Source organism: Castanea sativa, chromosome 1, assembly GCF_040712315.1.
Source record: "Castanea sativa cultivar Marrone di Chiusa Pesio chromosome 1, ASM4071231v1".
Taxonomy (NCBI): domain Eukaryota; kingdom Viridiplantae; phylum Streptophyta; class Magnoliopsida; order Fagales; family Fagaceae; genus Castanea; species Castanea sativa.
Genome location: NC_134013.1, coordinates 7,770,815 through 7,790,513, shown reverse-complemented (window position 1 = coordinate 7,790,513; position 19,699 = coordinate 7,770,815). Strand labels below are relative to the sequence as shown.

Sequence of the window (19,699 nt, the reverse complement as noted above, 5' to 3'; positions counted from 1 at the left end):
AAATGCGAATATAAGGCAAGTATGTTCATTTTCATGAGAAGAGGTATCTTATGCATTTATATATGGAACATTTCTCATAACATGTGAGTTTTGTAAATTGTGGAGCCCACCTATTGTGAGAAAAATATTATTACAAGCATGAATTAAAAATCAATACGTTCAAAGAACCATTTTTGCTCCCGGTTCTAAATTTTTCCCGGTCTTAAAGGTTTTTATTGGATTAGATTTGTTATCGGTTCCTAATTGAACCAATTCAACTGACCAGTCTGATATGATTTTTAAAACTATGATTATATGTTGGATCTATAGGAAATTATTGCATCTTTATATATGATACGAACATTAACGCTAGGAGTGGCAAAAAAAATTGGACACAACTCACAAACTTGAAATGACGCGACACAAAATTAGTAGATTATGAGTTAAGACTTAATGGGTTCGTGTCATATTCAAGTTAACACGACTAATTCGTTTAATAAATGAGTTGGGTTAATGTCCATCACATGAAACCTGTTTAATCTATCTGACCCGTTTAATTAGATGACATTTTATCAATATATACTTCAAACCCTAGGTATATAAAATTATTAGTTGTTGTCGTTTATTTTATTTGATATATTATGATTGATTATTTGTGATATTGAAATCTACTTTACTTTTGAATAATTATTTGTAATGCAGTTATTCTTTAGTTTTGAATTTTATATTAAAAATATTTATATATTTGGTTTTTCATAATACATTATCAATTTGGTTAATACTTTTTTATTTTATTTTATAAAATTTAATAAACATGTTGATACAACTGACCCTTTTAATAAATAAGTTGTATTAAAGTTGAGAAATTTTGACTTATTTAATAAATATGTCAAATTAAAGATAATCCATATAATTAAATATTCATGAATTGACATGATACGAGACACGTCAACACAAATTGCTATCCCTAATTAATGCGATAGGAATCAAAAGTTGGAGTAGTCAAATAGCTTCTAGATAAATCTTTCTTTGATAACCACACGATGACCTAGATTTGTTTTGCAGCAAGCCATTTTCAACTATTGCAAAGACTACCCCCTCTTACGTGTGAGAGAAGCTTGCTACTGACTAGGCCGACATCACCGATTCACCAGCAATGCATTAATGCCTAGGCCTCTAGACCCTGCCAAGCCTGTAAGGTCCATGACCGTGAGGACCCCTAAGTATAAGCACAAGAAAAGAGAGTCGGCATATGAGTTTTAATTCAATAACACATATTTTAAATACTATTACACATTTTTTTTACCGATTTACCAGCAATGCATTAATGCCTAGGCCTCTAGACCCTGCCAAGCCTGTAAGGTCCATGACCGTGAGAACACCTAAGTATTAGTACAAGAAAAGATAGTCGTCAGGTGAGTTGTAACGCAATAACTTAAATTTTAAATAATATTATACATTTTTTTATATATATATATTAAAAACATCCAAATAACATAACTTAAACTATTCTATTAAACATCCCTTAATCTCTGTTTGAATACATGAAAATTATAAATTATTTTACTATTTAGTTTATTTTTATTATTATTTATCAGCTTTATTGAACTTTTTGACATTATTTATAAATTTCATTATACTATTTCAGCTATTTTTTACCTTTACCTATAATACTTTCATAAATAAATTTTCAATTTCACCGAAATAAGTTTTACACCGAAACATACAGAACCTTGATTGTAAAACATTGCCTTCATACCCTTTTGAGAAATTGATTTTCAATACTTTTCGTACAATTTTCAAAATTACTAAAACGATAAAGGTCGTGATAAGCCTATGATTTTTCTCCCCCGGTGACCACTGAACAATTGTTTATCATAAGTCCATAACGTGTGTTTTACGTATCTATATCTTTATTTTGATTTTGTAAAGCTATGTTGCTAATGTCGTGTGTCTACGTTACAATATAAGCACATGAGTAGGTAAAAAGAAATTATTAATAATTATCATTCAAGAATGATAAATGTATCATTGAATTCTGTTTGAGTTAAAAATTGAAACAATTAATCATTTAGAGATGGACCAAAAGCTGACGTATAGTTAGGACATAGGTACCATTCAATTTTATAATAAGTATAAGAATGTTGAATGCAAAATAAAAATTATGTTACCGTAAGATTTCGATAAATGATATTACTTCAATCACAAATCATTCCACTAGTAAGATAAATATTGTATCCCTAACATTCTTCTTTATTTTATTATTATATGCAAAAATTTCATCCAAGTATTTTATAATATGTTTGAATTAATTAACCAATAATTCTAGTTATACAACTTAAGGAACTTTACTTCAATAAAAACTTACCACATTCGCATGTTATGAAAAAAAAACTTGGGCCGAAGATTGATATTCATTGACAAATGATATTCCCCTATTTGACAACCACCTCACTAGAAAAAATAGGGGTTTATAGTTTATATACTTTTCTTCTCCTGGTAAGGTCAAGCAATGGCCGAAAATAATAGATTCCAGAGATCATTTGGAAGAAGGTATGTTGGGTCAAACATAGCTAAAAAATATTTATGTGTACTCAACGCTTGAAATAGACAGTAGCTACCTTGCTTATAGAAAAGAAACCTCAAGGGTACCAAAATCATACCACAATCCTTAGTAATTCTTGTGCGTGGGCTCATAATATTCCATTTGCATTTGCTGGATTTGAATATTATGAGCCCACCCACCTCATCAAAAACAATATTCCCATTGCTGGACTTTTCTGTTCAAACTGGAAGCTTCTACAAAGTGAGGTAATCTGTTGCATCGCATGATTCACATTTTCCTTTTATTGACCAAACTTCCATTGCCACCGCCAAAATAAAACAATATGCACTGAATTCTTAATTAGTAAAATTTTTTATGGTTTTATTCTTTAAAGACATCTCATATATACTAAAAAGAATTTAATTAATGTTAGTATAATAATAAAGAGTAATAGTGGATCCGGTCAATTCTATTAGTATATTTTGGGATTTGGGTTAATACCAATTAGATTTAATATTTTTTAAAACTTTACCAATTTAGTGAATTTACCAATTTGGTTCAAGTAGTAAAATCTTTTTATGATTTTATTCTTTAAGGGCATTTCACATCCACCAAAAAGAATTTAATCAATGTAGTATGATAATAAAGAACAATAGTAGATTCTCTAAATTCCATTAGCATATTTTTAGATTTGAGCTAATACTAATCATGTTTAATATTTTTCAAAACTTACCAATTTGATTCCTAAAGTTAACTTACTGACTAGTCTCTAAAAAATATAAGATAAATTAGTCATTTTTTTTTTCAATTGTTTTAAGGATTAAGTCGGATTTAAGAACCAAATTGATCAATTTTGAAGAATTTTAGACTTGATTTGTGTTAACCGACATCTTAGTATGCGAATGAAATTCACCAAAAACAAAGATAAGAAAAAAATTATGCAAAATACAAAAGTATATACTCATTGATAACATATACAATCCTCAATTATGGGTATATCATTATCACAAAAAAGGAATCGTAGGAATCGTAAACTCGTACAAAGTATAAGCCATCAAGTGTCCTTATCTTTGAGCATCATCAAGGAAGCGTCATCTTCACGCGCTACCTCGAGCGTTGATTTCTTCCTCGTCAAATAGAACTTCAAGAACAGCAACAGAATCGCTACGTTGAGAACCGAATTGAACCCCCACGCGCCCATGCCGTTGCACCCGCCTCTCAGGAAGTGCAAGAGGAAAACCCCGAAATGGCAAACCAAGTTGCAGCCAAGCAAAACGACCTGGCAGTTCACGACGAATGGGAAACACGCGCTGGGCAGCCCAATCGCTGTCCAGAAACGGTACCCGTAAACCACGGAGTACAGGAACGTCGTTAGCAGAATCGCGAGAACTTGAAACGATTGCGAAAACTCGAGCCAGAGGAAGCTCATGAAGATTAGGATCGAGTGGTTGAAGAGACGAAAGAAAGTGAGTTTCCGTCGGCGGAGGATGGCGAAGAATGTGCGGAAGAGGTGGAGGAAACGCGAGAGGTAGAAAATGTAGGACCAGAAGAACACGCGCCCGCTGGGGCGCGTGCCGAGCGGGAAGCACAGGAGCCACTGAAACGGCGTCGTCGTCCTCGTCCGCCGCCAGAACCAGCGCGTTTCTCGGATCTCCGCCGCCGCGGAGAGGAGAATGCCGGTGAAAATGACGGCGGAGATCAGCGCCATGGCGAGGCTGTGGACGGCTGGGATTGGGCCCAGTGGCAGCGGACGGCGGCGTTTGATTAGCGCCAGTACGAGGTTGAGGGTGTTGGCGAGTACGACGTAGGAGGAGATTGCTGTAATGACGAATGACCACGTGGAGCCCCACGATTGGGTGGGACTCCAGCGGAAGTTCACGATTGATGGGTGCTCTGATAACCAATATGTTATGTTCTGTACCAATGTCAGCCCCATTTTTCGATTTTCGCTCTTGCTGTGTGAAACTTTTTGTTGTTGTTGTTGTTTTTGTTTAAGCGAAAAAAATGGGTATTTGGGAAAATTTATATGAGCTGTATTGGTTAAGTTGTGTTTGTGTGTGGTAGAGTTGAGAGAAACAGAGAGCTAACTGGTTTGAAAACGAATATATATGTTTTGCCTAATGGAGCTAAGTGGTCAGCGGTTTATAAATAGAAAAATAAATCACAATCACAAGGATGATAAATAGCTTTGAGACTTCGACCTCAAGGATTTTTTTTTTTTAAAATAGTGAAGTTGTAAGTGGGCATGTAAAAAAAGGACAAATAGAGACCACGTCGTCCGAAAAGGACAACTGGACAAAGATTCAATGAGTTAGGGACCCATTTAAGCGTGTGCCTTGTAATCGACAACATGTGCTATGTGTACAGGAAAAAAATGCTTAGCATGCTAAAATTGAGTTATTAAAAAAATCATTTACATTAAGCAAGAGAAAGAGATTTTTGATGCCTTGGATTAGATGGTTCCATAATGGGTTTTCCAATGGATCACAACGATGACATTTATGGTCTTTAACATTGGCAAAGAGGTTTAGACTAGAGAACCTTTTTACTATGTTGCTTTTTATTCATATTAATGGGGGATCTGCTTTCAAAAATACTCCAAAGAGTGGAACTCTAGAGTAAGCAATAAGCTCAAAAAAGAGAATTCCAATTTCTCACTTCTTATTTGCTAATTAGCTCATCATACTTGGAGAAGCAAATGGAGAATACATAATAGTACATTACTAGTTTAGGAATACTTCAAGACTTTCGCATCATGATTGGGCCAATATATCAACTTCTCAAACTCATCCATTATGTTCAGTAAATACGTGTGAGCTCAAGTAAGATACATGCTGGTAGATCATTTGAGCCTTAATTAAGGTGTCAATTATGAATGTGAAGTTTATAGGAATCTCTTTATCCATGGGAAAGGGCCAGATCAACATTAAATAACTTGTGGAGGTAGTTGAGTGAACAAGAGATCGGATACCAATGATGAAAGGTGAGGTTATTATCACAAGCTGCCTTAACCTTCTTCATCCGCATGGTAATCTCAATAATTCTCTCAAATTCTGGTTGGGTGTCTATGATTAAAACAAACAATTTAGTTATTTAAGAAGGGTGGGAGTTCATCTGCAAATCAAAAACATGTGGGGGGGAGTTTAAATTGTGATACCTTACATTTTGTGAGAATTTTTTTGAATTGAATTGAATTGTTTGAGTACGGGTTGTGCGAGCATATACTGAGTCTCACATTAGATGTTTACTATTTGGATCTTGAGTTTATAAGTAATTACGAAAACTTTCAATTGCAATTTGACTAGTCTTTTATGGGTATAGGTAAAAATGTGGTTGATGCTTAGTATATGAAGATTGAAGGCCTTGGTGTCTAAATTCCTTTGTTTAGGTCCTTATGAGATTTTCCTTTTTTTGATGGGAAGGTCCTTTGGACATTAATATTTAACTAATCATCATCTTCCGACCAAAAAACAAAAACAAAAACTAATAATCACTTAATATACGTTAATTAATCTTTGCGGGATTCAATTAGCTGAATATATATATATATATATATATATATATATATATATATATATATATAGTCAAATAAGGGTCTTATAATTGAATGTAGGAGATTTTCTCAATCGATGCATCGAAGTGCAGAACATTTAAGGCTGGTTTGGGTAGCGCTGAACGCGTCCAGCGTTCAGCATTTTCCCTTTTTTTTTTTTTTTTCCCTGCTGCCTTTTCTACTTTTAGGGGACAAGTTATTGTGCATGCACAGTGCACGCACTATTCACGTACTATGCGCGCACTGTTCACGTACTTTTTAGCAATTTTTTAATTAAAAGTGGGTCTCACGGTACTATTTACACATTTAAAAATTATTTTTCTACAGTGTTTTCAGTTTTCAATTTTCAGCTGTATCCAAACGGATCCTTAATATGTTGTTCTCGAAATACAATTAATCCAACCATCCTTAACGTTGCGTTACTAGTCCGCACTACTAACTCACTAAGTAATGCAAGAAACTCTAAAATAACAACACTACATTACTCCTTATTTTTTGTGAAAAATGAAAAAAAAAAAACATAAAAGTATGACAAGAAATTCTATTAGAATAGTGTCTATTTTTTGAGGGGCTAAGAGATGACTAGTGCTATTAACACAAAACAGTTACACTAGATTGGCACTATCTTCCTCTAGTACAAAGGCAGAAGAGGAGGGAGGAGAGGGGAAACCCAATCTACAAAACAGCTACAACGTAAAGCACTTGTATAAAAAGTGGGGAGCTGTATTTGCTTCTCTATAAACCCAAGCAAACTTACAAGAGACCAAAAATCCTCCATAGAATAACATTTATTTATTGGCATAGTATATTAACGAGTTATACAAAAAACAAATTGGTCAATAAATATGAAAGAATGAGTATATAATATGTATTCTGAATCAAGAGTTTTTTGGTTTAGTGGCGTTACCTTGTAAACATGAGATCTAAATTTTCTCTTAAGTGATTATAACTTATAAGGGTAAAAAAAAATAGCAGTTATATTTTGGGCCTACTATTTTCAATTTTTAGGACATTCAACTAGTCCTTAACTCCTTATTAAAAAATATATATATAGAAAAGGGAAAAAATTGATGTGGCTTTTTTGCATATAACTATATAAGCACTAATATGACCACTAAAATTTAAACACGTTAAAATATTTTAATATTAAACAGTGTCAAAAATAAAAATTTGTAAGCAAGGTAATGATATAGACTAAATTAATTGCAAATTTGAAAATATAAGGACTAAATTGAATTATAAGAAAACTTGGGGACTAAATTGAAAATAAGCCTAAAATATAGGAACAAAAAAAAAGTATTTTTGCAACAAAAAAAATCACTTATTACTTGATATAATAAATTAATTTTAGTGGGATTTGACTGATTGGTTTGATTTTTATTTTGGTTGACAAACAAAATTGTAGAATTGAATCTCACCCCACCAAGAAAAATTCAAACTTCAACCTTTCTCTATTTCTTTTTGTTTTTTTAATAGAAACTTCAATATCTTCACCTTTTTTTTTTTTGTTGATAATTTCAATATCTTCACCTGAAAGTTAAAAAATAAGGTAACTTGAAATGGAAAAAAGTTCAGCAAAAAAAAAGGTAACTTGAAATAGAAAAGGTTTAGCACTAAACAGGAATGAGGCTATTTTTCTCAAACTCATTACATGGTAATTAAAAAGATAATCTTTGTGTAATTCTAATCATACAAATTTTTTTTTTTTTTTTTTAATGTAGTGGATTGGAAGAAATTCTTTCAAAATTGATATTTTTTTTAATAAATATGGTATTTTTGATGTGGACCTATCAACCCTATGCCATGTGATGATAAGTGTAATATTATGTGTATCATTAGAATTTTGATGAGGTTATTATTGTGGGCACAACACATCTGATAAAATATTATTACTCAAATCACTCAACTATTGAATCAAGTATCATGTGAAGCGATACGAGAATTTTTGCGTCAAAGTAACAAAACTACATTTTTTTTGTCCGATTCAAATCATATTGTATTAAAAAATAAAATATTATTTTAAAACTAAATAGGCTTGTTCCTCTTATCCCAGGCTTCTACAGCGTCGGTGCACGTTGGTTTTAGATTCGGTTCAGTGTGGTGTGGAGCCGCGGCTACATGGTCAAACTGGGTGGTGGTTACCTGTTAGTCAATGCGAGGGCGGCTCAACCAAATCAAAATCTGGTAATGGGAAACAAATCTCAAATCCCATCATTCTATAACGTGGACTTGAATCCTCTCTGTCTTTAGCACCGTTGATTCAACGGTAGGTGCATCATACGGTCTGAAAGCCCCAAATTACAGCTTACTAATGAAATCCTGCCAGCTCACCAATTAAAAAGTTTGGCAAAATTGCAAACAGCACTCATAAAATTTGAGACTGTTTGAATTTTGCACTCAAAATTTCTGAATTTGAATATCACTCCCGAAAGTTGTATTCCGTTTTCATCAACCGGCTCATTTGTTCATATTTTTTGCTAACTGTCATATAAACTTACCATCCATATTTAGTTTATCTAATAAAATAATGTAATGTCTTTTTTTTAATTATTTAATTTTTTTAGGTTACAAAAATAAAGTGCCGTCATTTTATCGTGTGACAAGTTTATATGTGATACTAAACGAAAAATATAGACAAAAGAACTGCTGATACAAATGAAATAAAACTTTGAGAAGTAAAATCTAAATTCTAAAATTTTAAACTGTAAAATTCAAAATATAAAATTATAAAATTTTAGAGTGTAAAATTTAAAATTTTAAAATTATAGAATTTTAAAATATAAAATTTAAACACCAAATTTTAGGGGTGTATAGTTTACAATTTAGCCAAAAAGTTTTCACACACTAAAGAGAGAAAACTTTTTGGTAGGAAAGAAGTGGGTAATAGTATCAAAATCTTGAAAAAATATTTGGTATCAATTGATAATATATCAGCTGTATCAAAATTTAGTAGGAAACATGCCAACAAAAAAGAGTTGGCAGTTATTTTTGCACAAATTCCTGTCACTACGCAATACGCACTAAACATAGGACTAGGTGGGGGAGAGCTTCATCAACGTTACGTCACGTTATAGTTAATATTGGTTGGTTATACTTATACCAATTCCCATCCCCCAAACCCCAAATTTTACCTTCAAATTCCCGGAAAACTCATTTCCCAGCAATTTCCTTCATCTTGACTTTGGGGTCGATCTCCTCATTGGATCGATCGCTCTCTCTGTCTTTTTTTTTTAAATCTCAAAGGTCAGTGATAATCTCTCAACCTCTCAATCTTTTACAATAATTGTGTTTCTTGATATATGCAATTGTAATATTATTTACTTGATCTGTGGCTTTAATTTTGTCCTAGGATTTTCTCTGTTTTCCAGGTTCAAACCTAGATTTACTTGGATTTTTTGTTGTTGTAAAATTGAATTATATTGCAGTTGTGATTCTAAGAAAATTTGTTGATCTAGGGTTATATAATGTGGTTGATATAGGGATTTTTAGATTTGGGGGCAAAAAGACCAAAAGAGATTATGGCAAGTGGGTTTGGTGAATCAACAAGCAGAACTTCACAAAACCAATCTTTTTCAAGCAATAACAATAATAACAGTGATGCTGGTAATTTTGAATGCAATATTTGCCTTGATTTAGCTCAAGACCCAATTGTGACTTTATGTGGACATCTTTTCTGCTGGCCTTGCCTTTACAAATGGCTCCACGGTCACTCGCAATCCCAGGAATGCCCGGTTTGCAAGGCCCTTGTTGAGGAGGAGAAGTTGGTCCCATTGTATGGTAGGGGAAAGACATCCACTGATCCCAGATCAAAGTCTATTCCTGGTGTTGACATTCCTAATCGTCCGGCTGGGCAGAGACCCGAGACGGCTCCTCCACCTGAACCGAATCATTTTGGCCACCACGGCCACGGCCACGGCCACGGCTTTGGATTAACTGGTGGGTTGGGAGGTTTTGCACCAATGGCAAGTGCTAGGTTTGGGAATTTCACTTTCTCTGCGGCTTTTGGCGGTCTCATTCCGTCTCTGTTTAACCTTCAGTTACATGGGTTTCCTGATGCTACTATGTATGGTACCCCGGCTGGTTTCCCTTACGGGTTTTCTAATTCATTTCATGGTGGCCATGTGCATGGATTCCGTCAGCGTACAGGTCAAGGGCATCAGGATAATAATCTGAAGAGGCTGCTTTTGCTTATCGCGTTTTGTGTTCTTCTTGCTCTTCTTTGGCAATAGCTTAGATCTGCTATCGGAACATGAGCTGCTATGTTTAGGGGGTCACTTTTGTGCGGTTGTTATCTGTTAGTTCAAAAACCCTTTTTGTGATTAAGAAAATTGTCCATATTATACTTTGTTGGTGAGTTTCTAACTCATTCTATCAGAATATAAAGTGTGGTTAAATGTTTTGGTTGTTCTCTCTCTTTCTCTCTCTCTCCACACAAATGAGATACATCAATGTGGCTGAATATGATGTAGCAGTGGCATTGCAGTGTAAGTTGAGCATTTTATCTTTGATCTTGCCCCATAAAACAACATGTGAGGATTTTATTGGTTTAATCTTGTTATTGTGATTTTTTTTTGGGTCTCTAACATGATCCTTAAAATGTGGCTATGATATCAAATATATCTTTTATATACTTTTCCTTCTGATTTCGGTCACTCTATCTCAAACATGTACATACCTGAGCTTATGAGATGATCTGCATGATTACATTAGGTCTGAATCTCCTTGTTGTTGGCCTATTTTTCAATCTAGTAAAAATGAATTTCTTTGTGTTAGTTGCTAAGATTTCTTCAAGTTAGTTGCTAAGATGGGTTTTGTATTTAGATGGAGTTTCTCATTGCAAGCATGGGTCTGGATTAGCAGTGAATTTATTGATTGTGGGCATGCCTATGGTCTTCAATGTGTCTTTATAATTGAATGAGTATTTAATTGATGATCCTTTGAGTATTTTATATAATGGATTGTTATGGTAACTCAATTATGATTTGCTTTTGAATCATGAATTTTATTTTTTCTTAGATAATATTACTGTAAAATTTATTAATTGATGAGGTAATAGAATTAGGTTACATGTGTAGATGACTTTAGCTTGTTCTGCTGCTCTGTTTTATGCTTTCCATACCAACGCTGCTCTTGTTTATCACCTACTTTAAGTTTTTTGATGGGGTTTGCAGTAATTTTTTTATGTTTGGCAAGATTTAAAAGAATGGAAGCTTTGATTTACCATCGTTTTGGATCTCAAGTTTGTAAGCTAAAGTTATTAAGGTATATACAGAATTATGCATCGGATGTACTGTGGCAGTTATTGGAGCTTGGAGGTATAAAAAAACTGATGATGTTTCTGTAGTTTAATATGCTGGGCAAACTAGTGGTGAAGGCACTTGCAGTTGGGAAGCTGGTGTTTTGTTAGTCCTCGGGAAAGTTGTTGGGCTGGTTGGTATCAGTTAGTTCCTGTGATAGTTTTGTAAGGGTTTAAGTTATTAAAGTTATATACGGACTTATGTATCAGATGTACATGTTATTGGAGGTAGGAAGTAACAGAAAAACTGATAATGCTTTCCCTAGTTTAATATGCTGCCGCTGAGGAGACTAGTTGGGCAGCTAGTGTTTTGAGGGGATCAGTCAGTCCTTGGTAAACACATTGGGCACTGGGGCTGGTTTAGTTATCACCTAGTACTTCTGATTAGATAAGTTTCTTAGAATGTTTTAGGTTGCTGTTTTAACATACTCCTTTTTTGCTTTGAAAGAATTGCTAGGTTTATATATTCCATTCTGTAGTTTTAATGCAGAGGGTTTTTAATCACTGTTAAATGTACAACTTTCAGAGGATTGTTGGATCATGATGACATCATATAATTCTTTCTCAACAATGTTGTACACAGCCTTTTTTCATTTTTTTTCTTCGATCGTTTGCATAGATTTGTTGTGTAACTTAAACATTTGCTGTTAAGCGTGCAACCTTTAGAGGATTGTTTGATCATGATGACAGCATATAATTCTATCTCAACAATGCTTTATGCGTACTTATATTCTTTTTCATTGCATAGTTTGCTGAAGAAACATTTGCTGTTAAGTGTTCAACTTTTTCAATAACTTTTTACACAGCCTTTTATTCTTTTTGACTGCATAGATTTGTTGTTAAGTGTACAACCTTCAGGGGATTGTTGGATCATGATGAAAGCATATAATTCTTTCTCAACATTGTTTTACAGTCTTTAATTCCTCTTTTAGTTGCATAGATTTACTGTGTAACTTTAAAATTTGAGCCCTTGATATTTATGCTGTAGTCGACTTGAACTACCTGACTTAAATGACAGCTTCAGAATTCAGATCCATGAATTTGTGTTCAGTGGATTCAGTTCCGAAGGGCTGTTTTAAAGTTTCAACACATAGAAGAGGTTGAGTATCAAGCCAGAGATTCTGAGGCTAGTATTTGGCTTTCTTGAATAAATTTTTCTTCATCCCCAGTGTGATCTACAGTAACCACTTGAGTCAGGTCATTATTGTTTAACTTCAAATTACAATTCATTTGCTTATAGACTAGAAAACTCTGTTGTATTTTTTTTTTCTCTCTTCTCAAAAGGCAACAAATTGAGAAACTCTTTACATCTTTTGAATGAGCATGCATACAATGAAGCTTGACTGTATGAGTAGGCAGAGCTTCCATAATGTTCATGTTTGTTGGTATTTTCTAGGGAGCACTTATCAAAAAAAATTTTCTAGGGAGCATTTGGCCATGTTTCATATGCAGTCAAGGACTTTCTCTTTATGCTTATCTCAATGTTCTTGAGACGCTTCTTAACTGGTAAACAAAGTCATGCAAATGTCGATAATATCTCTATGGTAGATAGTAATAGGATCTTCTATTCTTATGGCATTTCTTCCATGATAATTTATTTTGGGTAAAATTGTGAATTGTAGGTATAGTTCTTTGAGTGTTGTACATTAGATTCTCCAATATGATCTTTGGCCTCGTTTGGGAAGAGGGAATGGAATGGAATGGAAAAGAATGAAAAGAATAATTTTAGAATATTCTTTCTTTTCCTTGTTTGGGAGTTTTAATGGAGGATATAGAAAGTCCATTCCTTTGTTTGAGAGTTTAAGTGGGAGGGAATGGAATGAGCAGGAGGAACACTTATTCCTTTCTATTCCTTTAAAACCTCAAATTTTCATTCCCTCCGAAATTGGGAGGAATGGGAGGGAATGAAATTAGATTTAATGAATTTTTTACTAAAAGTCGGAAAATACCCTTATATATTCAACCCTTTATTTTAAAATAGAGGTCTAATAGTAATATTGTCATAAAATAATTTCATTCCATTCTCTCCATGTTACTCCTAAACAAGATTACTTACATTCCATTCATTTCATTCATTTATTTTAAAACATCCAATCAAGGTTACTTAAATTCATTCCATTCTATTCTTTTCCATTCATTTCTTTTACTTAAATACATTCCATTCCATTCCATTCATTTCCATTCTTTTATGATCATTCCGTTCTATTCCCTCCCCTTATGAACTCCCAACTGGCCAACGCATTGAGCCTTAATAGTTACAATCTCTTCTTAATATAGAAAGCTTCCAACTAACAAATTTTTTACAAAGAGCCTGAATTAATTAGAGAAATATATTTTCCTTTTTTCTTTTGTCAGGAAAACAACTTGGGTTTGTGATATTAGTTAAAAAAACGACTTTCCAATTGTCATAAATGGCCTGCTTCTCAAAACGAGGATATTCTGGCGACATTTTGTGAAGCCAAATTGACAAGCCTCCAACCATGATATTGTTTCTCTGTCATGGTGAAAAAAGCACATTGCCATTTGAGGATGATGCCTCTTAAACGAAGTAATGCTACATATACAAAAAAATTCACAATATTTTTCATAACAATTGAGTTGGCAAAGCTTTTACTGGTTTTCACTTGGACTTATTATTGACAGTCTGACACTTTTTTTTTTTAACCTAAAAACTAACAATCTGCCGCATCAATGGTTGGAAATTTTTTTGCAAAATTTGTGTCACTCTCATATTTGGATCCAGTACAATTACCTTATATATCTCTCATCATTTTTTTTTAATCATTCTCACTTTTTAACTTTAACTTTTTCTCATTTATTTTATTCAACAGACGAGATTGAAAGTTGTTTTTTACAACTCTGAGTTTCAATCATTGAGAGCAATTGCATCAGGTGCAATATCTAAGTATTGCATCTTATCTCAATCCCTTTCTCTCTTAAAGAAAAAGCCATAATGTAGATACTGAGAAGCTGAATAAAGTAAAACGGTTCTCTCTCACTCTCCCTCTCCCACTTATCTGCGTAGTGTTTTATTCCTTATATCTCTTTACAAACATGTTTTGATTACTTTAATTTTTCATATATGGTGAATTTTTATTGGATGAATAAGAAAAAGGACCTTTTAGTTTTATGCTGTCTTTTGCTCGTTCAAGCCACGGATAAGCTTTAATATGGTGTACCATAGAGGTAATACTTGTAATCACATTGTAGTCCTTGTGAAGAACTAAAAAGAGTCAAGAAGCAATTAGTTAGTGTATTACAAGATTTAATAGGTTAGTTGTAAGATTGTAATAAGTGGAGTCGAATTGGTTACAAGTTGTTATTTAAGGACGTATGTATAAATACTTGTAATCCAGAACATTTCGTCATTAAAGAAATAAGACAGTTTCTCAAGTCTTTTTTCTCTTTTTCAATTCTCCCTTTCAATTCTTTCTCAGAATGTGGCTACCTCAAATTAACTCAAATTCTTTGTTTCCTATTCATTTTCCCTAAAACCAGATCCATTCATTACATGCTTATGTCGGGTCAGTATGCTTGATCAATATAGCTTGGCACTTTTTTCCGTACTGAAGGTCCCAGTTCAAAGAAATATGCGTTGTTGCAATTTTTAAAGATGCTTTTCATCTTGTACTATTGTGTTGTTAAACGTGGTTCATTGTCCATTTCTGCAATATAAAATAGTTTCTAGTTTGAGTCAAGTCTTTTAGTTATAGTCTCCTGTATTCTGATCCACAAGTTTAAAGATAGTTTCTGGGCTGTGGCCCCTTTAAACTCAAGAGATTCGGCTTTGGAGCACATGCATTGCTTGGAATTTCTGATATTATCCATGGTAAAGAGACTCAATGTTCCGATTGCTTGTCGGATTTTTGTTGTTCTGTACATGTGTGACTTAGCTTTCATTTGCTACTAAAAATAAATGCAAATGTGATACACGAAAGGAGGCTGATCTATCTGAATCTTAGAATTGACATTTTTGTTAAGCTTATTTGTGAATTGTAGAGTGAAAGTGTTGCTCTCTCTCTTTCTCTCTCTGGGCCAAAAATAAAAGAAGGGAAAGTGTAAATTTTACTGTGGTATAACAAAACGAGAAGGCTTCCAGGCCTGTAAATGTGCAAAAGTATGTAATGTAATACTCATGGTAGATCATTTAACTTTGTGCCTCAAAAGTCCTTTGTTAATATCAATCATACATGATGGGAATTGCCAAAGTCGCTTTTTTGATGGACATATGAACATAGTGGGCCTAAGTGCCTAATTATGTTCTACATTATGGCAGTCAATAAGGCTATGCTTTTGCTCGGCTGTTCTTTCAATATGGTACACGAGTCTTGTCTTCGTCTCACGCTGGATTGGGATGGTCTAAAAGTCAGGCTGATCGATAGTTTTCATTTGCACTGGTTCTTCTGTTTTGGATTTAAATTTTATAAGGACTATGTTTATCCCATTCAATTTTATTTTGCCATATCAATTTTATATGGATCATGTTTATCCCATTTAAAAATTTTCTCTCAAAAAAAAGAAAAAGAAAAAAGATTGAATCAATAATGGATTCTAATATGTGTCACATAGGATGTATAATTCTGAATAATTTGAAATCTGTGTCCTACTACCTCCGCCAATATTCTTACACACTCCTTTTACTTCTCTTCGGAGTTCAGAACAAATCCTCATAAATTACTTTTCATAAGGGTAATGCAACTACTTTCTATGCTATGTCATAGTGCAAAAGAGCACTTACATGCTTACCTTTGGAGAGTTTGATTTTTTTTTTTTGAAAAATTTATCAACATAACTATTGTGACACAAATTTGAGGTGGTCATTTTTAAGTGAGTGATAAAAAAACATGGTAGATCAATATAAATATAATTATCTACCATTTACTTCATCAAAATGTGATAAAAATTAAGTGTGGTCATATAAAATTTATTTTATTTTTAATTAGGCGGTGTCACACCTAGAGATCAAGGCACCTTTTGTTAATTTACGAGCATAGCTAGAAAATTTTACTTGGGTAGCCAAATTGTAGTATTGATATATTAACCATAGTTCATATTGAATAAAAAAATTATTAACTTTGATATATTGTTATATTCTTAAATATGAATGAACATAAAAAAAATATACATTTTATTATAGACAAATACAAAAAAAAATCCAATAAAAAAGCATTTCGCATCAAAATTATGTCGGGTGATCTTTAATGGAATAAAGATAGCAATACAAAAAAGTGAACAGCAAAATCTTAAATACCCATATGCATATCAACACACACACACAATGGTAGAAGAAAGAAACAAAAATAATACTAATGATAAAATAATAATGATGATTGATAAGAGAGAGAGAGAGAGAGAAAAAAAAAATGCAATTGCATATTCACTTCTTTAAAGAGTCAAGAAGATGATGTTGCACCAAGGACAAAAAATGGATTAATAGTTTTAGTTGAGATAGGAGTTTTTGTGTTAAGAAGAAAGAAAATGGGGCAATGGCTAGCACTAGCAGCTACAACAAAACTCCGTAGATACCTAAAGATGGAAAAAAAAAATTTATGTTAGGAAATGGGTTGTCAATGATGCTAGAGAGTGAGCTATTATCCACTAGATTAATTGTTAATTTTTTAGACAATTGAGAAGATCAACTGTTAATCATTATCCTTTGGACTAATTATAAATTTTAAGAATAATTAGAGTGAACCGATAATAAAGTTTTAGACAATTAAAGAGGCTAAGTAGAAATCCATTAGACTAACTAAAATTTTTAGAAATAATTGGAGGTCCGGTTCTAATTTTTTGGGAGGGCTTTATCCTATTACTAGTATAGCTGTAGAAGAAAAAAAAAAAATTGGGGGCAGGAGGGGGGGCCAAAGAGCAATGTAGCTCCGCCCCTTTATTTACCAATGTCACTTATAAATTATAGTAAATAACTATCATATAGAAGGTATGACTGTGTGAGACCTGTGTTTCTATAGATTATTGTAGACAATCTTTTGGTCATTAAATTTTTATAATAAATACGGTGTTTGAAACTTTGTTACCCAGACCAAAACAGGAAAAAGTGGCCGCTGGGGCTGCTTGAATTTGAACGCACATATGGATTTACTAGTACAGGTCAAATTCAATGCTCTGAACTTTGAGTTAGAAAAAGCTCGGGGGCATTTATTAGTCATTCAGAAGCTTCTTCGCAACTGCAAGAAGTGCCCTATTCTAGGCCGGGAAGGATTTTACAATTCTATTCTATGTTATTACAGCACTAGCATTAGGGTGTAAACACTTCTTAATTGCTATTTTACATCTAAAATTTAAAAATATTGCTTTATTTGGGTATGAGTTCTTAAAAATTTTTAGAACTTGTGAACAGTTAGTTCTATAAAAGCATCAGCAATGAAGATGGCAAATTACAAATGTAAGCTTATTATACAATCCAAGCTCAAAACGTTAGCTCCATTGAAAGGTGTAAAATGCAACTATTGTAAAAAAATATATATATATATATATACAATTGAGCTACAATGTCATTCTACATTTAGAATGCACTGTAGCTCAATTGTAAAACTAAATATTAATATTTTATTCTTTTTACTGTTTGCTTTATCACCTCACTCTCTTACCGGTACTCTCATCTCCTTTTTTTTTTTTTTTTCTTTCTTCTTTTTTAGTTCATTCTCTCATTCAATCATTCCCCCTCTCTTGTCCCTGTCTTCCTTTGAATCAAGCCTCCGTGGGTCTCATATTTGGGGGAGCTCATGGTTTGATGTGGCAGATCGAAGTGGTGTCGTGGTGGTGGATTGGGGTGGTACCATGCTCGCCGTGGATCAGGGTGGTGTTGTGCTCGCCCACCCTAATCCACGGGTATTTTAATGGGTTTGCTGGGTATGTTTAATGGATTTCTTGGCAATTTCCTTGATCAGTGGTGGTGATTTTTGGCAATTTTTTGTGTTTCTTTCCCTCTTGGTGGTTGTTTATTGTGGTTGTTGTTGGTGATGAGTTTGGTTGTGGTGGTGGTTGTTGGCCGGTGGCGTGGTGGTGGCAAGGTGGATTTCTGGGTTTTTCTTTTTTGCAACAGGGTTTCTCTGAGAGGACTTGGTTATATATTTTAATGTGTAAATATATTATTTTAATGAGTAGAATAGGACAATAGAAGTTTGGATGTTAGATGTAGTGAAAAATGGAATTGTATAATTGATAAAATGACTTTTTGGATGGTAAAATAGAATAGAATTAAAATAATGAATGCTAGTGCTCTAACAGTTGGTTCTAATATATAGAACCAATTGTTCACTTGGATGTAAAAAAATTACTATTATTTTAATTGAGAAAGGTGAAGAGAGGCAAAAGAAATGAAAGAGAAGAGAGAGAAACATGATTTTTTATATTATTTAATGTTGGAGTTTATATTATTTTAATAAGTTGTATATAAAAATAGAAACTGAAATGTCAGATGAGTTGTAAAATGAGAATGTAAAATAAATAAAGTAAATTTTGAGATTGTAAAATAAAACTTTTTTGAAATCTTATATGAAAATGCTCTTAAGTTCAACGGTTTAATGGCGGAACCACAAATTTATCTTTAGGTCTTTGAGGGCAAATAAAATAAAATAATTTTTTTTTGTCTCTCTCTTTATATCTATTAATTATTTCCACATTATAATAATCTAAAATAGTACGGTATATATAATTTAACTATTCTCATCATTAACAATTTAGAAAGACGTTCCTCTAGTTCAATTCTTAGACGTTTGAAAAACCGTTCATTAAAAGTTAAAGTTTCAAAGATTAGAACCTAAAAGTGTACTAGTCTTTTATTTCCACCTTCCTTTCTTTGGAATTATGAATCAATAAATTTATTATAAAGCTCGAAGGTCTTTAAGAAGGGAAGCACATTGGCTAGCTAGTTGTATAAAACTAGGCATTATAGAATTTGAAGTCTTCTATGAAACACAAAATTTAGTTTTAGATTTCCCATAGAAAAAATGTTTGACCCCATTGTAGATGTAAATGTAGATGCAGATGTAGGTGAAGGTACTTTGTTGGACTGATCACCGACGACGTATTATTATGTACTCTAGCTTGTACTTAATTTGTTACACTTTTTTTTCCATGTGCGAGCTCATATAAGTTGACTTTCTTCTTTCTTAATTATTGTGACACACACGTTTTTGGGCTGCGGACCATTTTGTCGGTGACCACAAGAACTGTCATGATGTTGAGACTTGAGACTAATTAAGCATATTACTATTAGTATAAATTTATCTTTAAGTTAAATCATAAATTTCATTCTTCAACTTTGATAGGTTGTTAAATTCAGTTTTCTATTTTTTTTTTCAAT

At 33.0% G+C, this 19,699-nt stretch overlaps 2 protein-coding genes across 3 annotated transcripts; one reads left to right on the top strand and one right to left on the bottom strand.

Moving 5' to 3' along the window:
• Nucleotides 1-3,393: 3,393 nt before the first annotated feature.
• On the bottom strand, nt 3,394-4,666 carry LOC142608930 (fatty acid elongase 3-like). Its single transcript, XM_075780585.1, has one exon. It carries the CDS (start codon nt 4,458-4,460, stop codon nt 3,579-3,581), a length of 882 nt encoding a protein of 293 aa, XP_075636700.1. The 5' UTR covers nt 4,461-4,666; the 3' UTR covers nt 3,394-3,578.
• A 4,514-nt stretch (nt 4,667-9,180) lies between these two features.
• On the top strand, nt 9,181-10,485 carry LOC142622753 (uncharacterized). Of its 2 annotated transcripts, none has more exons than XM_075796278.1 (2): nt 9,181-9,320; nt 9,557-10,485. In XM_075796278.1, the coding sequence occupies exon 2, from the start codon at nt 9,596-9,598 to the stop codon at nt 10,304-10,306; it is 711 nt and encodes a 236-aa protein (XP_075652393.1). In that variant the 5' UTR covers nt 9,181-9,320; nt 9,557-9,595; the 3' UTR covers nt 10,307-10,485. The 2 variants fall into 2 exon arrangements, with proteins under 2 accessions (XP_075652393.1, XP_075652394.1); XM_075796279.1 differs by having other exon boundaries at nt 9,193-9,320; nt 9,533-10,485.
• Nucleotides 10,486-19,699: the final 9,214 nt, after the last annotated feature.